This window comes from Lacerta agilis, chromosome 1 (genome assembly GCF_009819535.1).
Source record: "Lacerta agilis isolate rLacAgi1 chromosome 1, rLacAgi1.pri, whole genome shotgun sequence".
NCBI lineage: Eukaryota > Metazoa > Chordata > Lepidosauria > Squamata > Lacertidae > Lacerta > Lacerta agilis.
Genome location: NC_046312.1, coordinates 115789306 through 115803785, shown reverse-complemented (window position 1 = coordinate 115803785; position 14480 = coordinate 115789306). Strand labels below are relative to the sequence as shown.

At 44.6% G+C, this 14480-nt stretch overlaps 1 protein-coding gene across 1 annotated transcript; it reads left to right on the top strand.

The window, feature by feature from the left end:
* Positions 1–3420: 3420 nt before the first annotated feature.
* LOC117057548 (kelch-like protein 23) lies at positions 3421–8885 on the top strand. Its single transcript, XM_033168401.1, has 4 exons — positions 3421–3481; positions 4376–5590; positions 6772–6924; positions 8248–8885. Exons 2-4 carry the CDS (start codon positions 4378–4380, stop codon positions 8592–8594), a joined length of 1713 nt encoding a protein of 570 aa, XP_033024292.1. The 5' UTR covers positions 3421–3481; positions 4376–4377; the 3' UTR covers positions 8595–8885.
* The last annotated feature ends 5595 nt before the right edge of the window (positions 8886–14480 follow it).

The window sequence follows — 14480 nt, the reverse complement described above, 5'->3', positions numbered from 1 at the left end:
CAAATAACCCAGAGATGCATTCCCAGACCATCCGCGGCCCAGAATGAGAAGGCAATTGGCCTGCATCTGGCCCACGGGCCTTAGGTTGCCTACCCCTGGGCAAGCCCAAGAGGCTCAGTGGTTTAGACCACAATGCCACCCGCTCCCCTAAATGTTTTGTGTAAACTGTGTCTGTAACTATGTGAAACTTGCTAAATCCTCAGGAATATCATACCTTGGCCCGCCTGAGCCACAGTAACCCCACCTTATGTGTGATGTAATTTCTGACCATTTGTAGATGGGATGTGCTCCTTCTCCACGCCAAAATGCAAACCCTTAAAAGAGATGTTTCTTCTTGGTTCTGGGTCTCTCTTTCCCCCTTGCTAGCAGGGGAGGGAACTCTGTCGCAACAGAAAAAAATAAATATCTGCCTTGTTTTCGCTGCATTCAGCCTCCATCCATTCATCTCTGACCGATCATGGACTTAGGGGAATCATTCCCTTGGGGCATTGGGCAGCAAAAGCCAGCCACCCTTATTTTTCCTATATCATTGGTTCTTGGGGGCTCCCATTAAGTTCTGTGCAGCAGCAAGCAGCCTGCAATGTGGTCCCCGGCTGGACCAGGACTGGGCAAGGCAAAACACACACCCAGGGCCGGATTTAGGTTTGATGAGGCCCTAAACTACTGAAGGTAATGGGGCCCTTTATATGTCCGGCTGTCCTTTGTCAACAACAAATTGTCGCTCTTTTTTGTGTTGAATAGCCTATATGCTATATGGTAATTTATTGACCTAATGAGTATCTCAAGCCATCTGCACATGCAGAATGTAGGCACTCTATATATAGAAATGAGCAAACCAGTGATATTTTAGGGAGCAGGCTAGCAGGCAGGGGCCCATGACTTACATCATAGGAGCCTACACAACACAAAACACTGTTGCCCTATGTAAGTTTTACTTTATTTTTTTCAATCTTATATTTTGGAAATGTACATCCAGGTTTTGTTTTTTCTTTAATTTTTTGGGGGGGCCCCCAAGAGAGTGGGGCCCTAAACTATAGCTTGTTCAGCTTATACCTCAAGCCCACACTGCCACACACCCCTCAGGCCCCCTCAAGCCCCACGCTCCCAAGTCAGCCTGGGAAGCCTGAGGCGGCAGAAGCTATTAAAGGGACCTCGTTGCCTTCGGCCTCCAGGGAGCAGCGGGTGGGGACGACCTTGTGGGGCGGAGGGAGAGGCAGCCGAGGCACCAAAATAGGAGTTGCTGCCGGTGCTTCTGCTGCCGTGCAGGCCATCTGCTCGCGGACAGCTTGGCAAGCAGCAGCGCCATGGATGAGCGCCTCTTCCTTGCCAAAGATGGTCAAAGGGTCGCGCGAGGTGCTGCTGCCGCTGCGAGCCTGAGGAAAGAAGCGCCGCCGCCGCGTTTGCTTTTCCGGATAGACCCGCGGCCAATACTTCTGACACGCGCGGGAGAATTGCAACCGGTCGCCCGGGGGCAGAGGCGGCGGTAGCAGCAGCCGGCGCGCAGCGTGGAGACCTTTTTTGCAGGTCCCCCTCGGGCGGCGTTGGTCAGAAAAGAGGACGAGGCAGCAGCAAGAGAGGGGAACTGGTGCCGGGGGTCTCTCCAGCAACCCCCATGATGACAACACCCCCCCCCTTTCCATGCGCGCACAAGGGCCATCCTGAGGGGAGCGCCCGCGCGCGCTCCACGTGCAGCAGCTTGAGGCGATAGACGCGCGCGGCGAGGGGGCCGCCTTCGTTTCGCTTCCCTCGCCCCTCCTCGCGGCCGCCTTTTGTCTCGCGCTTTTTTTTATTATTTATTTCGGGAACCGGGCGCGCACCTCCCCTCCAGCCGAGCTCGCCCCGCCGAGCTGCGTGTGGAGAGCAGGTGGGTCTCCGCGCCGCGCGCCGCTGTGTGTATGGGTGGGTGGAGAGGTCCAAGTGCGAGCGAGAGGGGTGTCTTGTTTGTGTCGCGCTCTTGGCCTTTGGAAATGTGTCTGGAGAGAGGCGACAACCTTCGCTCCCCAAACAGAGCCCTCCTCGCCCGTTTCTTATCGACAGGCAAGGCGGGGGCTTTCCCCCCTAGTCTTCTTCCCGAGCGCGCAGAACGAAACGTGTGACTTCGAATTGGCTCCCGTGTCTCGCTTTTGTCTCGCTGCAAGGTGCAGGAGAAATTGCTGGCTTTTCTCTGCAGGCGCCAGTTTCTCATTTATGTATACGCTAAACAAGCTACAGTATAGCTAAGGGCCCCACTGTCTTGGGGGGGGGGGCAAAAAAATTATGAGTCGTTGTAAATTGTGTTTCTAAGGAACTGCCAAATGCAGCCAGTGTGTTTGCATTATTCAGTTTGCTATGGATAAAAAATCATTTTAAGTTAGAGCTTAATAATTATTTCACTATTAATATACTTCTTAATTGTATTTCACTATTAATATACTTCTTAATTGTATTTCACTATTAATATACTTCTTAATTGTATTTCAGTTCAACAGTGACTTTGATAAAATACATACCGGGTACTTTGTTATGTGCAAATGGCTTTAAATACCTATCAGGTCCATAAATTACCATATAGCATATATTCAACAAAAAAACAAAGGGCAGCTGGACATATAAAGGGCCCCATTATCTTCAGTAGCTTAGGCCCTCATCAAACCTCAATCTGGCCCTGGCAGGCGCTGTGCTTTTGAACTCATACATAGCAGCAGGAGTCCAGACTTTCCTGCGCTCTCATGTGCGGTGCTGCGTCCTGTGATTCTAAGGTAGAGAAGTTGCAATCCCACTTAATGGGGGAAGAAGCCCCATTGAATCCAGTAGGTTACGCAGCTGCAAATAAAACGTTCCAAGGGTGCTGTAAAGTTGCATTATACAAATGTGACACTAGATGGTGACGGTGAGCTATGGCAGATTCAATATCTCTTTTTCAAAACTTTTTTTTTTTTAAAGCTTTTAATACTCTGGGCGGCTCCCAACAGAATATTAAAAACACCATCAAACATTAAAAACTTGCCTTCAGATGTCTTCTAAAAGTCAGATAGAATAAGAATTTTCACAACGTTTTTTATACGTGTCTTGATGCCACCTAGGACTTACTTCCAAGTAAGCATGTTTAATATTGTCCTGCAAGTCCCATTACATTAAACAGGAGTCACTCCCTACTAGCCTAGCCGTGCAATCCTACGACACATGTCCACTCAGAAGTAAACCCCATTGTGTTGCATGGGTTTTACTCCTGGATAAGTGTGCTTAGGCTTTAATTAACAAAAAAAATTAAAAATCACTGATTGGTCATTGATCCGAATACAAGTTTTTGGAAACTGAAGTCAAAGTACCGGTAGATTTTATTTTATTTCTATTTTAGCCATCCCATCTGGTGCCTGTTAATTGAGAGATGTATTGCTGTATAAGTATGTTTGTTTATACAGTATATATTCTTTCTTTCAAGAGAAATACTCAGGTCATTTGATGCTGTTCCATTGTTAAAAACAAACAAGATACCGGCATGGTTAGTAGAAGCCTGATGTATCCTACTTTGATTTTTCGTAATGTATATAAATTATTAAAAATAAAATAGTTTTAATCCAGACAGGTGGAGTTATGTTGAAATCCATGGCAGAGATTGGGGGGGGCAAGGTAAGGATTGGGGGGGGCAAGGTAAGGATAAGGGGCTTGTTTAGGATTCGGGAAAGTACAAAAGTTACACAATCAGAGTGATTTAACATGATTAATAATTTCAGCATGCTTGCCAGAGCTGATGGGACCAGGGTGACTGGTGGTTCTAGTACTTGCATATACAACTTCCATTGAGTCAGGAGGGTCTTAAAATGATGTTTCCAGGGAAATATTTATTTTAAAGTTTCTTTTCCTCAAGTATATTCTGTCTGTAGTCTTATATCAGTAGTATACTACTTTAACCTTCAGGTGGGTATACACCTTTATCTAAAATATGGCAAGACCTTGAGATGATGTCCAGATAAGGCAATTTATACTAAAACTAGATAAAGAAGAAGATTTTGAGGTCATTCTTCCATAAGTGTGCATTTACTTATTTACACCTCATTTACTTGTTGATACCTAACACTAGACTTAGCTCTTTGTATTTTACGCCTTATGGACTCTACCATATTGTGGATTTTCTTTAACCTTCTCCTTTTTTGGAGTACCCCTGGTATGAGAAAATCTGGATTGAAGGAGAAGTGTGGGAGGACAGTGATTTGGGGGAGAACATCATATGGACAACAGAGAATTAATGGAGATACAGGAAGCTTAATGTCTCCATTAAACAACAGTATGGATGAGCCCAAAATGAATACAGTATATAAATTCAGTAGGGCTTACTTCTGAGTAAGCAGGCTCTACTAGCTTCATTGCTTCACAATTTCTTGACATTTTATTGCAGTGATGGCATTGACTGAGCAGGAGGAATATACCTATATATACAGAGACGGCTCTCATCCTGTGGAGTTCTTGGATGCATTCAGAACATTCTACCTTGAAGGTGTATTTACTGATATCGCCCTTCAGTGTGCATCAGGCGTGGTTTTCCACTGCCATAAAGCTGTGCTAGCTGCTTGCAGCAACTATTTCAAGGCCATGTTCACCTCTGACATGAAAGAGAAGTCTAAGAACCAGGTCGCACTTTCTGGGCTCAGTCCCACAATACTGGAATCCCTGGTGGTTTACGCTTACACATCAGAGATCCAAATAACAAAGAGAAATGTCCAAAGCCTTCTCGAAGCAGCGGACCTCCTTCAGTTCGCCTCGGTGAAAAAAGCCTGCGAGCGGTTTCTGATACGGCACTTGGATGTCGACAACTGCCTAGGAATGCACTCCTTTGCAGAACACCACGTCTGCTCAGAGCTGGAGAAGGAATCTAGAAGGATATTGCTATCGAGATTTGACGAGGTGTGGGCGCAGGAAGAATTTTTGGAAATCAGCAGCGAGAAGCTCCGGTTCATTCTCTCCAGAAAGAACCTCGGCCTTTGGAAAGAGGAGGCAGCCGTGGAACCCATTGTTAAGTGGGTAGCCTACGACGTGGAAAAAAGAGCCGAGTGCATTTACGATCTGCTGAGCTGCCTCGAAGCAGATTTAGATGAAATGTACCTGAGGTCAGCTTTAAGCTTGCACAAGAAATGCCGGCTGAATGAAAACAAGATCCGGTCTCTAATACACAACGCGCTGCGCCCCAACCCAAAAGCAGTTCCTACGAGGTCTACGGCTGTTATGTACGTGATTGGAGGATACTACTGGCATCCTTTATCTGAGGTGCATGCATGGGATCCAGTCGCCAATGTCTGGATCCAGGGAGCTGACATGCCGGACCACGCGAGGGAAAGTTACGCAGTTGCTAGTCTGGGACCCAACATTTACGTGACAGGCGGCTATAGAACAGACAATATAGAATCCCTTGATGTAATGTGGATATACAACTGCGAAGCCGATGAATGGGTTGAAGGCTGCCCAATGCTTAATGCAAGGTACTACCACTGCGCGGTTACCTTGAGTGGCTGCATCTATGCTTTAGGGGGTTACAGAAAAGGGGCCCCAGCCGAAGAAGCAGAATTCTATGACCCTTTAAAAAAGATATGGGTCCCTATTGCAAACATGATTAAAGGTGAGTGGCACATGCTTATTTGTATTTTCACATGTCGCTTTTAAAACATCAATGAATATTCTAATGACAGTACCCTGATTTTTCTCTCCCCCCCCCCTAAGGATACAGAATTTATTTTTTGTTCAAGCTTTTAAAATACAGCCTGATCATAACATAACAACCTTCTGCCCATGAAAAGAAATGCTTGAGTGAAGAAACATTGTCACTTGCATTTTTTCGCTTAGAAATTATGTTTGATTATTACAGCGGCATTTCTGCTCCAACACAATCTTTCACTGTTGCTTAAGCTTCAAGCGCGTTCATTGTGCTTATTAGCTGTTCATAACTCATTTAGGGAAGTTTTTAATGCTTGATATTTTATCATGTTTTTAATATTCTGTTGGGAGCCGCCCAGAGTGGCTGGGGAGGCCCAGCCAGATGGGCAGGGTATAAGTAAATTATTATTATTATTATTATTATTATTATTAGTCCTGGTCTTAAAAACAGACGGTGAGAGCTGAACCCTATCGCAAATTTAGTCCTGTGAGAAATGAAACAAAACTTGTTGCGTAACAAGAACACAAGTTATGCTTTCCTGGTTTAATTAAGGACATTATCAGGAGCACATTTCTCTTAATATTTTGGATATTGTTGTCTTCTTTTAAATCATTTCAAATGAAAATGTTCAGACTTTTGCATTCTCACTTAAAAGCTTGATCAGCAGAATATATTGCCATACCTACCTTGTTTCTTCTTGAGCACTGAACAAATTACCATATATTCCGGCGTATAAGACGACTGGGCGTATAAGACGACCCCCAACTTTCCCAGTTAAAATATAGAGTTTGAGATATACTCAACCACAGATTTTCCACCCGGCGTATAAGACGACCCCCGACTTTTGAGAAGATTTTCCTGGATTAAAAAGTAGTCTTATACGCCAGAATATACTGTAGCTCTGTGATCAAATGCACATATATAAAATTATCAGAAAAACTTCAAGATAAACCAGAAAAAAGCCTTTAGTGTATAATTTATTATGAAATCATTTAAAATCTTGAATTTATAGTTCTGTATTTCTATACCATTATGCCATTGCTTATATATCGCACCATTATTTATATATTAGTTGTATTACTAACTTGATGGTGAATGTTGCTCCGTTTTAAAGCTTTTTAACAATTTCAGTTTTTATTAATCAGGGGTTGGGAATGCCACAGCCTGTGTCTTGAATGAAGTTATCTATGTCACTGGAGGTCACTATGGTTATCGGGGAAGCTGCACTTACGACAAAGTTCAAAGTTACCACTCTGATATTAATGAATGGAATGTCATCACCACCAGTCCCTATCCAGGTAAGCTTTACTTCCACTCGGCGGCTTGAATAATTGCCTAACAAAAGCAGCAATTTGCCTGTTTTTCTTCCATCAAAAAAAAAAAAAAATATCTGCAGCTGCTCTGCTGATTTGCACCCACACATTAACATTCAAAAGCTCACAGCCAGCTAGCAATACTAGGGCATTAACAGGCATTGTTGAGCAACCCACTTCCTTGCAGGGAGCCCACTGCTGACTCACAGAACCTGCTGCTCCCCTTTGCTGTTTCTGCCTGTTCAGGTTTTTTCCAGTGCTTTTGTATTATGGCCCCCAAACTCTGGTCCTGCTGTATTTCTACCATTTAGGGATTGTAGAGTTGGATGGTGTAGGAATGTTCAGGGAGGCAGGAGAGGATGTATTGTTTATTAATAATATCCTTCCTAACTTGTGCTAGCAAGTTCTATAATTTAGCAGAGTTTTAACATTCCCCTTTAAATGCACAGCGGGTATCTGGTTGCAAGCTTGTTTAAGCTTCTCGCTATAGATTCCTGTTAAGATCACTTCCTTCTCCATCTTCCTTTCGCCATGTCAGCTGCTGTGACTGCCAGTCTGCAGTCACTGGGGTTAACCCCCCATATGGGGTAGATCCACATGTATAGACAGTGGTACCTCGGGTTAAGAACTTAATTCGTTCTGGAGGTCCGTTCTTAACCTGAAACTGTTCTTAACCTGAAGCACCACTTTAGCTAATGGGGCCTCCCGCTGCCGCTGCGCTGCCAGAGCACAATTTCTGTTCTTATCCTGAAGCGTTATTTCTGGGTTAGCGGAGTATGTAACCTGAAGCGTCTGAAACCTGAGGTACCACTGTATACCTTTGTAACTAAGTCTGCCTTCAGGGACCCAACTGTGAACTGATGATGTGAATAAACTACTTTTATATATCTTAAATAAGATTGTGGCCTGTTTATTCTTTTTAAGAGAGAAATAAGGGATCTTACCAGGAATCTATGGTGAGAAGCTTAAACTAGCTTGCAACCAGCTACCCACTGTGCATTTAAAGGGGAATGTTAAAACTCTGCTAAATTATAGAACTTGCTAACGCAAGTGGGATATTAATAAACAATATATCCTCTCCAGCCTCCCTGAACATTCCCACAGAAGGGACCCTGTAGACCATCTAGTCCAGGCCCCTGCAATGCAGGTATATGCAGCTGTCCCATACAGGGATCAAACCTGCAACCTTGGCATTAACAGCACCACGCTCTAACCAACTGAGCTATCCTGCTGCCTGCCCTTTTTCTTCCTTTTCTTCAAATGCTTATTCAGTGTTTTTTGGTACTGTACTCTTTGTTTTACCTGTAGAATATGGGCTGTGTTCCATTGCACTGGAGAACAAGCTGTACCTTGTGGGTGGACAATCGACGGTCACGGATTGCTATGACCCCGAGCAGAATGTGTGGAAACAGAAGGCTGATATGATAGAAAGAAGGATGGAGTGCGGCGCTGCCGTCGTGAATGGATGCATCTATGTGACGGGAGGCTATTCCTCTTCCAAAGGGTCGTATTTGCAGAACATTGAGAAATACGATCCTGAATGCGATACATGGGAAATTGTGGGGAATCTCCCCAGTTCTATGCGCTCGCATGGCTGTGTCTGTCTGTACAGTGTGCTAGAGGTTGAAAATGCCACTTATGGGACGAGGAACTAATAATATAAGGGAGCCCAAAACTAGATGAAGGTGACCCACCACCTAATGATGGGACTTAGCCTATGGAAGAAACATGTTATTCAGTCACTATGGAACACTATTCCGTTTGGCTTTTATTGACACTAAGCCTAGTGCATCAACTCCAGTTAAGCTCCAACACTGTTGATGCAAGGGCTACCGCTTCTTTTGTTACTACTGTTCTCTGCCCTACAAGCAATGTGAATGTTTGATTGCTGCCTGAGCCAGATCTGATTAACTGTTGGGGGGTTAGGCCGCAGGCATAGGAGTTACTACACTTCCCATCATCCCTAGCTAACAGGACCAGTGGTCAGGGATGATGGGAATTGTAGCCTCAAACATCTGGAGGGCCGGAGTTTGCCTATGCCTGGGTTAGAGTTTTATATTTCTAAAGGGAGGACAAACACTGGGGTTTTGTGTGTGTGTGTGTAAACCAAGTTATTTTTTTGCACCAAATATGATCTTAAAGCCCATGTTAAACTGGGATGAGGAGGCTGTGGCCTTCCATATATTGCTAAACTCCAAGTCTCATCCGTCCCAACCAGCATGACTGATGGTCATGGATGATAGGTGCCGTAGTCCAGAGCATCTGGGAGAGGTTCTCCATCTGTGGTACAACATCTCCATTTTATCTCAGGACCATAGCAAACTGCAGACTTGGCCTTCTCATAATACCCACCACAATTCTCTCCCCCCCCCTTTTCCACTCTGCCCTTGACATTTGGAAAGTTGTTTGGCTTAACATACAAGCTCTTGTAAAGGGTTAGGGTGAACTGAGCAGGTTGGTCACCATTTTGTGATGTTTTTAATTGGCCCTAAAATAGTTATTGTGCTACTGTTGCTTTTGGATTTTTGTCTGAGAGACAGACACCACTGCCTACAGTTTATGTCTAATCAATAGGTGGCATCTACGCTACAGCTTGACCTCCTTAATTAATTTTATGGTACTACTGTGTTGCCGTCACGTATGAACGATACACTAGCTATCAAAATAAAATATAGGTGGGGTGTGTGGAAATGAGCACAACTCCCTAATTTTAGGGTCATACGGGGTTAGGCAGTGGTACTTTCTTGGATATGACTGGGCAGAAGACCCCACTTTCTGTACATTGCATATCTCGCTACCCTATAAATTTGAACAATGTGCTTTTCAAATGCATTTTGGACTAGAAATGTATTGTTTATCTTTCATAGTTGTAAAACTTAACTTTTGCACATCGTGTTTGTGTTTCAGAATGGCGATCTAAAAATGACTTTTTAAAAATGTAAACAATTGAATTTGTGGTCTAGGCCACTGACGATAACCAGCTGCTTATAAAACGTTGCCTCCTTTTCTTTATTTGGCTTAGATAGCACCAAATGCTAAGCCAAACTATGCCTTACCATGAACAAGCAAGTGTGCATCTAGAAAGTCATGGCCACTTCACCCCTACCCTGTCTGTAGCTGCTACCATGCTACAGACACCTATACATACCATGGTTTGACTTAGCATTACTGTACATGTAAACCTGAGTTCATGGTATGTCTCCCCTGATAAGTCAAGCACAAACCTTGGTTACAGCTCATTGCGGGGCTTTGAGCAAGACAAACCATGTGTCCGGGTTTGCTCATAATGCTAATGACTTGGCTCCTGGTAGCATGGCAACCACAGGAATGGAGAGGGTGAGGAGCAAAGCAGTCACAATAATTTCAAGGATTACTAACTATTTGGATTTTGGTTCAAAAGTACCAGCACTGTAATATCACTTCGGTACTTTCCTTATTTCCAAAAAAAGATGCTTCACCAGCACAATGATAGCAAATACTAAGAAAAGGAACCCACCCATAACAGTTTCAGGATGACAATGCAGGAGACATCAGCATAAATGTTTACAAACTGCGAGTGCCACTGTTCCGGTCACGATTTCATAGTTATTACTGTACCTGGAACATTATTATTTATAGAAGCGGAAAAGGATTAGAATGTAGAGCTTTCAGGTTCTTGTTACAATTGTATTTATTGTTGTTTATATTTAATTTATATTTAATTCACATTAAGTATGTTGTGCGTTTGATAAATATTTGTAAAATGTGATTTACTTTCAGGAGTAAACAAAATGATGCACTGTTTTCTAAATTATAAGGAATACACTACTTGAAACCCTTTTTTCAAGATGTGCTCATTAACTTTGAGAAAAAAATAAAAGACTAATATCTTATCCCACTGAAAACACAGGCAACCCCCCCCCCCCCGACTTGTCAGAGCTTCCATTCTGGGTCATCGCTCGCTTCCGTGAAATAGTGTGTAATTGAAAAAGCCTGCAAACACCCCATTTATTCCACCCCTGTTCACCCTGGGTCACTTCAGGGTTTGGTGATGTGCGCATGTGCACGATTGCTCACATATTGGTAGTGCCTAAAATGGGAGTTGTCTGTAGCACATCTGAAAATGTGTTTAGGACCAAGAGGGAAGAATACCGTTTCCTTGAAGTAACCTTGGCCACTTTTTTCTCAAGCATGCCAACACGCTTCCAAGAAGTGATCAAATAAATACATCATTGGCTACAGTTTGTGGGGTTGGGTATAACTACACAATACAGTACATCAATAGCATGCCATAGTGCTTTTGTACGTTCTGGTTCCAATGCATAAATAAACCCCATTTCTCAGTGAATGTTATCTGACTAGTTAAGTACGTTACTACAAATACAGTATACCAAATCTCCAATAGCCAATCTGATATTAATGGAAACATTTTTATTTTTCCCATTTATGGAAAATTTATGAAAATTCACACCACAGGTAAGAGTTCAATCCCGTTTGAATGACCTGAGCAAGGGGATAATAACCCGCAGCTGAAAAGCAGGGCAATGATTGTGCTTAATCATCACAGCTCAAATTAGATACGTTATGCCCAAATCTGTACCCGATTGCCAAACGGGTGCTGCAGCTTGTGATCACTCAATAATCAGAGAAATGTACTTCATACATGTTCAGAGGTGGTGTTATTTATTTACTTTTTAAATTGATTACCTAGCTTCCAATGCGGGCTGCGAGGCTGTCAGCACTTACTTCCCGCTTTAACAAAATCGATAGTTTAGCTATGCTATACTCATAGCTGTCAAGTCTCCCCTTTTTTGCAGGAAACTCCCTTATTCCATTCCGTTTCCCACTGCTATCCCTGATTTTTTATATCCCACAAATTTCCCTTATTTCAAAGGGAATATTCCTCTCCCCAGGCATGTCTCTACCCTGTGGTGCCAGTGGCATGGGAAACCAGGGCCGGGCAGCAAGCTGAGTGTCCGGGAAGGAGAGTTGAGAGTCCGGGGAGAGCAGAGCTTCTCCCCCTCTGCAATCCTAGAGCGCCACTGAGGGAGGAGGAGGAGCCGGAGGAGGAAGAGGAGAGTCCACCACCCACCCACCTCCCTGCCCGTGCAGCTGGAGGACCATGCTAGGGAAAGAAGCCACGCTTCCCAAACTTCCTGCCCCACGTTCCTCAACATCCGGCTGCCGAGCGCGTGCCGAGTGTGAGGAGCAAGGAGAGAGCCACGTCAGAGACCCTTAAAAGTTCTGGATCTGAAAGCAAGCTATTGTGCAGTGCAGGAAAAAAGACACCAAGAGGTGGGCTCTGGGTTGCCCGTGAAGCTGCCTGGACCTTTAACTCCCACCCCACCCGCGCATGCCTCTTTCTTGCTCCATCGCCCCCCCATCATCTTCGCAGGGACAGCAAGAGCCGCGTGGCTCATCCGGGGAAAGAGAGGGGGGGCAAAGCAGGCAGAGACAGGAGGAGACTGCAAGGGAGGCCTTTTTTTTGATGGGGTGACGTAGAGAGCTTTCTCTCCTTCCTCCGGTGGGTCTCTAACCCCCACCCCTAGATTTGTTCCTGGTGAGTTCTGGCACCTCTTTCTCTAGAAAAATAGCACTGGGAGGACATTAAGCATCATATTGTTTGGTCTACGTAGTAGGCAGAAGACCAGAGGCCTGCCTTAAAAGGAGTGGTGAGGGAATTTGTTGTCCCAGAGTGGTTTCAACTCAATGTTTTTCTCTGAGGGGTTGTCCACACTGGAGTTTAATGGGAATTTAAGGTCGCTTATGTCTCTGTTTATTTAGCAATGCCCTCATGATGCCCTTCCCCACTCAGCCCCTATCTCACACATTCTCACTTGTAAATCGGGTTTTCCTAATCTGAGAATAAGCCTAAAAGGGGGAACAGTGTGTGTGTTGCCAAACCAGTCAGGGCTGAAGGGAGTGGGATGGTTCTGACAAGAGGAGAGAGGTGAGAAGCCGGTTGCAAATTATGGTCCCCCCCATCCTGCTTTATAGGTGTAGAGGTCCCTTATCCTGTAAGAGAGAACCTTTTGGGAATGGCACATGCAGAAAGAGAGGAGCGAAATCCATCCATCCATTTGTCCAAAAATAGCAGATCAAGAATAAATATTTCCTTTCCTTTTTATTGTATTGCTATCTGCCGGCCATTCCTTGAAACTATAGGCTGGTATTCAATCAGTGCCAGATTTATGTATAGGCTAAATATGCTGAAGCCTAGGGTCTCTAAATCTAGGGGGTCTCGCCAGCCCTCCCACTCCCCAAGACTTCATGTGAGGGCAGGACAACTCGGGCCTCTAAATCTAGGGGGCCTCGCCAGCCTGCCTGCTCTCCAGTGCCACAGTCTCTCTCCCAAAATTGTAAACCCAAGACTTCATGCAAGGGCAGGGCAACTCAGGCCCAGCAACTATTAGACTCAGGGCTACCCAATGGGGCCCAATTTGAAGCAGTGGGGCGCAACTTGTTTTTTGCTTTTTTGTAGGGCCCCAGTTCACACCCAAAGTCTGCAAAATCTTATAGATATAAATAAAATCCATCTAGATTGCCTTGGTGCAGGGGCCCCCTTAGGATCAGCCCGCGGGGCCCAAGTTGGCCCAATTGCTCCAATTGCCTTAAGGTCAGCCCTGATGAGACTGTGTAGGGGTTGGACTGACAAGCCCTGCACCTTCTAGGTCCCTGGTGTCACCATTCAGAGTACAGGCTCAAGGACTTGTTATGGAAATAAAGGGGGGCACTTATTGGAAATCAGTTTTGTCACCTCTCCCCCCCAAACCCTGAGACAATGAGCCCAGCCACCTTTTATACACAGTTGCATAAGCACTACACTACAGCATGGCCTGCACCCAATCTTGTTTTTGTACAATCTTGTTTGTCCTCAGTAACCAAAATTATATTATCAACGTATACAAGCAGAAAAGTTGTTTTCCTTCATTTGCAAGGAATGATACAAAACAAAGTGGCACTAATAAAGAGAAGTTCCAGGGTGGCAACAGAAAGCAAACTAAAAATGCTTTTGCAGTTGATCAAAACTATCCAGCAATATCAAGTTATAGGAAAACTGGTGCTATTAACAGTAATCCTTCTGGTTGGTTAATTGGTTTGGCAACTTCCAGGCACATGAGGTGTGATGCTAATTATTTCCCCCAAGAGTTAAATGATAACTGATCAGAGGCAGCTACCAGAGAGCTATGAGATTCAGGTGAGGGTCAGATGACTTGTCAATCCCAACAGGTATATAAGAGGACGACCCGGCCTGCCCAGGCCCATGAAGGTTGTTATAGATATAGCATGTGCCGTTCCCTCTGATGCAGATCTTTATATATATATATATATATATATATATATATATATATATATATAGAGGGGTGGGGTGGGTTTGCACATGTGCCCATCAAGCTGTGGGTGGGTGGGAATTATCCCTCCGTGTGTGGTGCTGTCAGGAGGGGGTCGTGCAAATGCTGCGCCTTGTGCAGAATGGAAATATTTAGGTGCGATGTTCTATCCATGGATGCAGCTTGCAGGGGGGAAATTCAAGAGGGCGAGGGAACATGGGTCCGCTGTGG

Coding starts and splice junctions, on each gene's coding strand:
- LOC117057548 (XM_033168401.1), top strand. CDS start 4,378: ATGGCATTGACTGAGCAGGAGGAATATACCTATATATACAGAGACGGC. Junction 5,591..6,771: donor TATTGCAAACATGATTAAAG/GTGAGTGGCACA, acceptor TTTATTAATCAG/GGGTTGGGAATGCCACAGCC. Junction 6,925..8,247: donor CACCACCAGTCCCTATCCAG/GTAAGCTTTACT, acceptor TTTTACCTGTAG/AATATGGGCTGTGTTCCATT.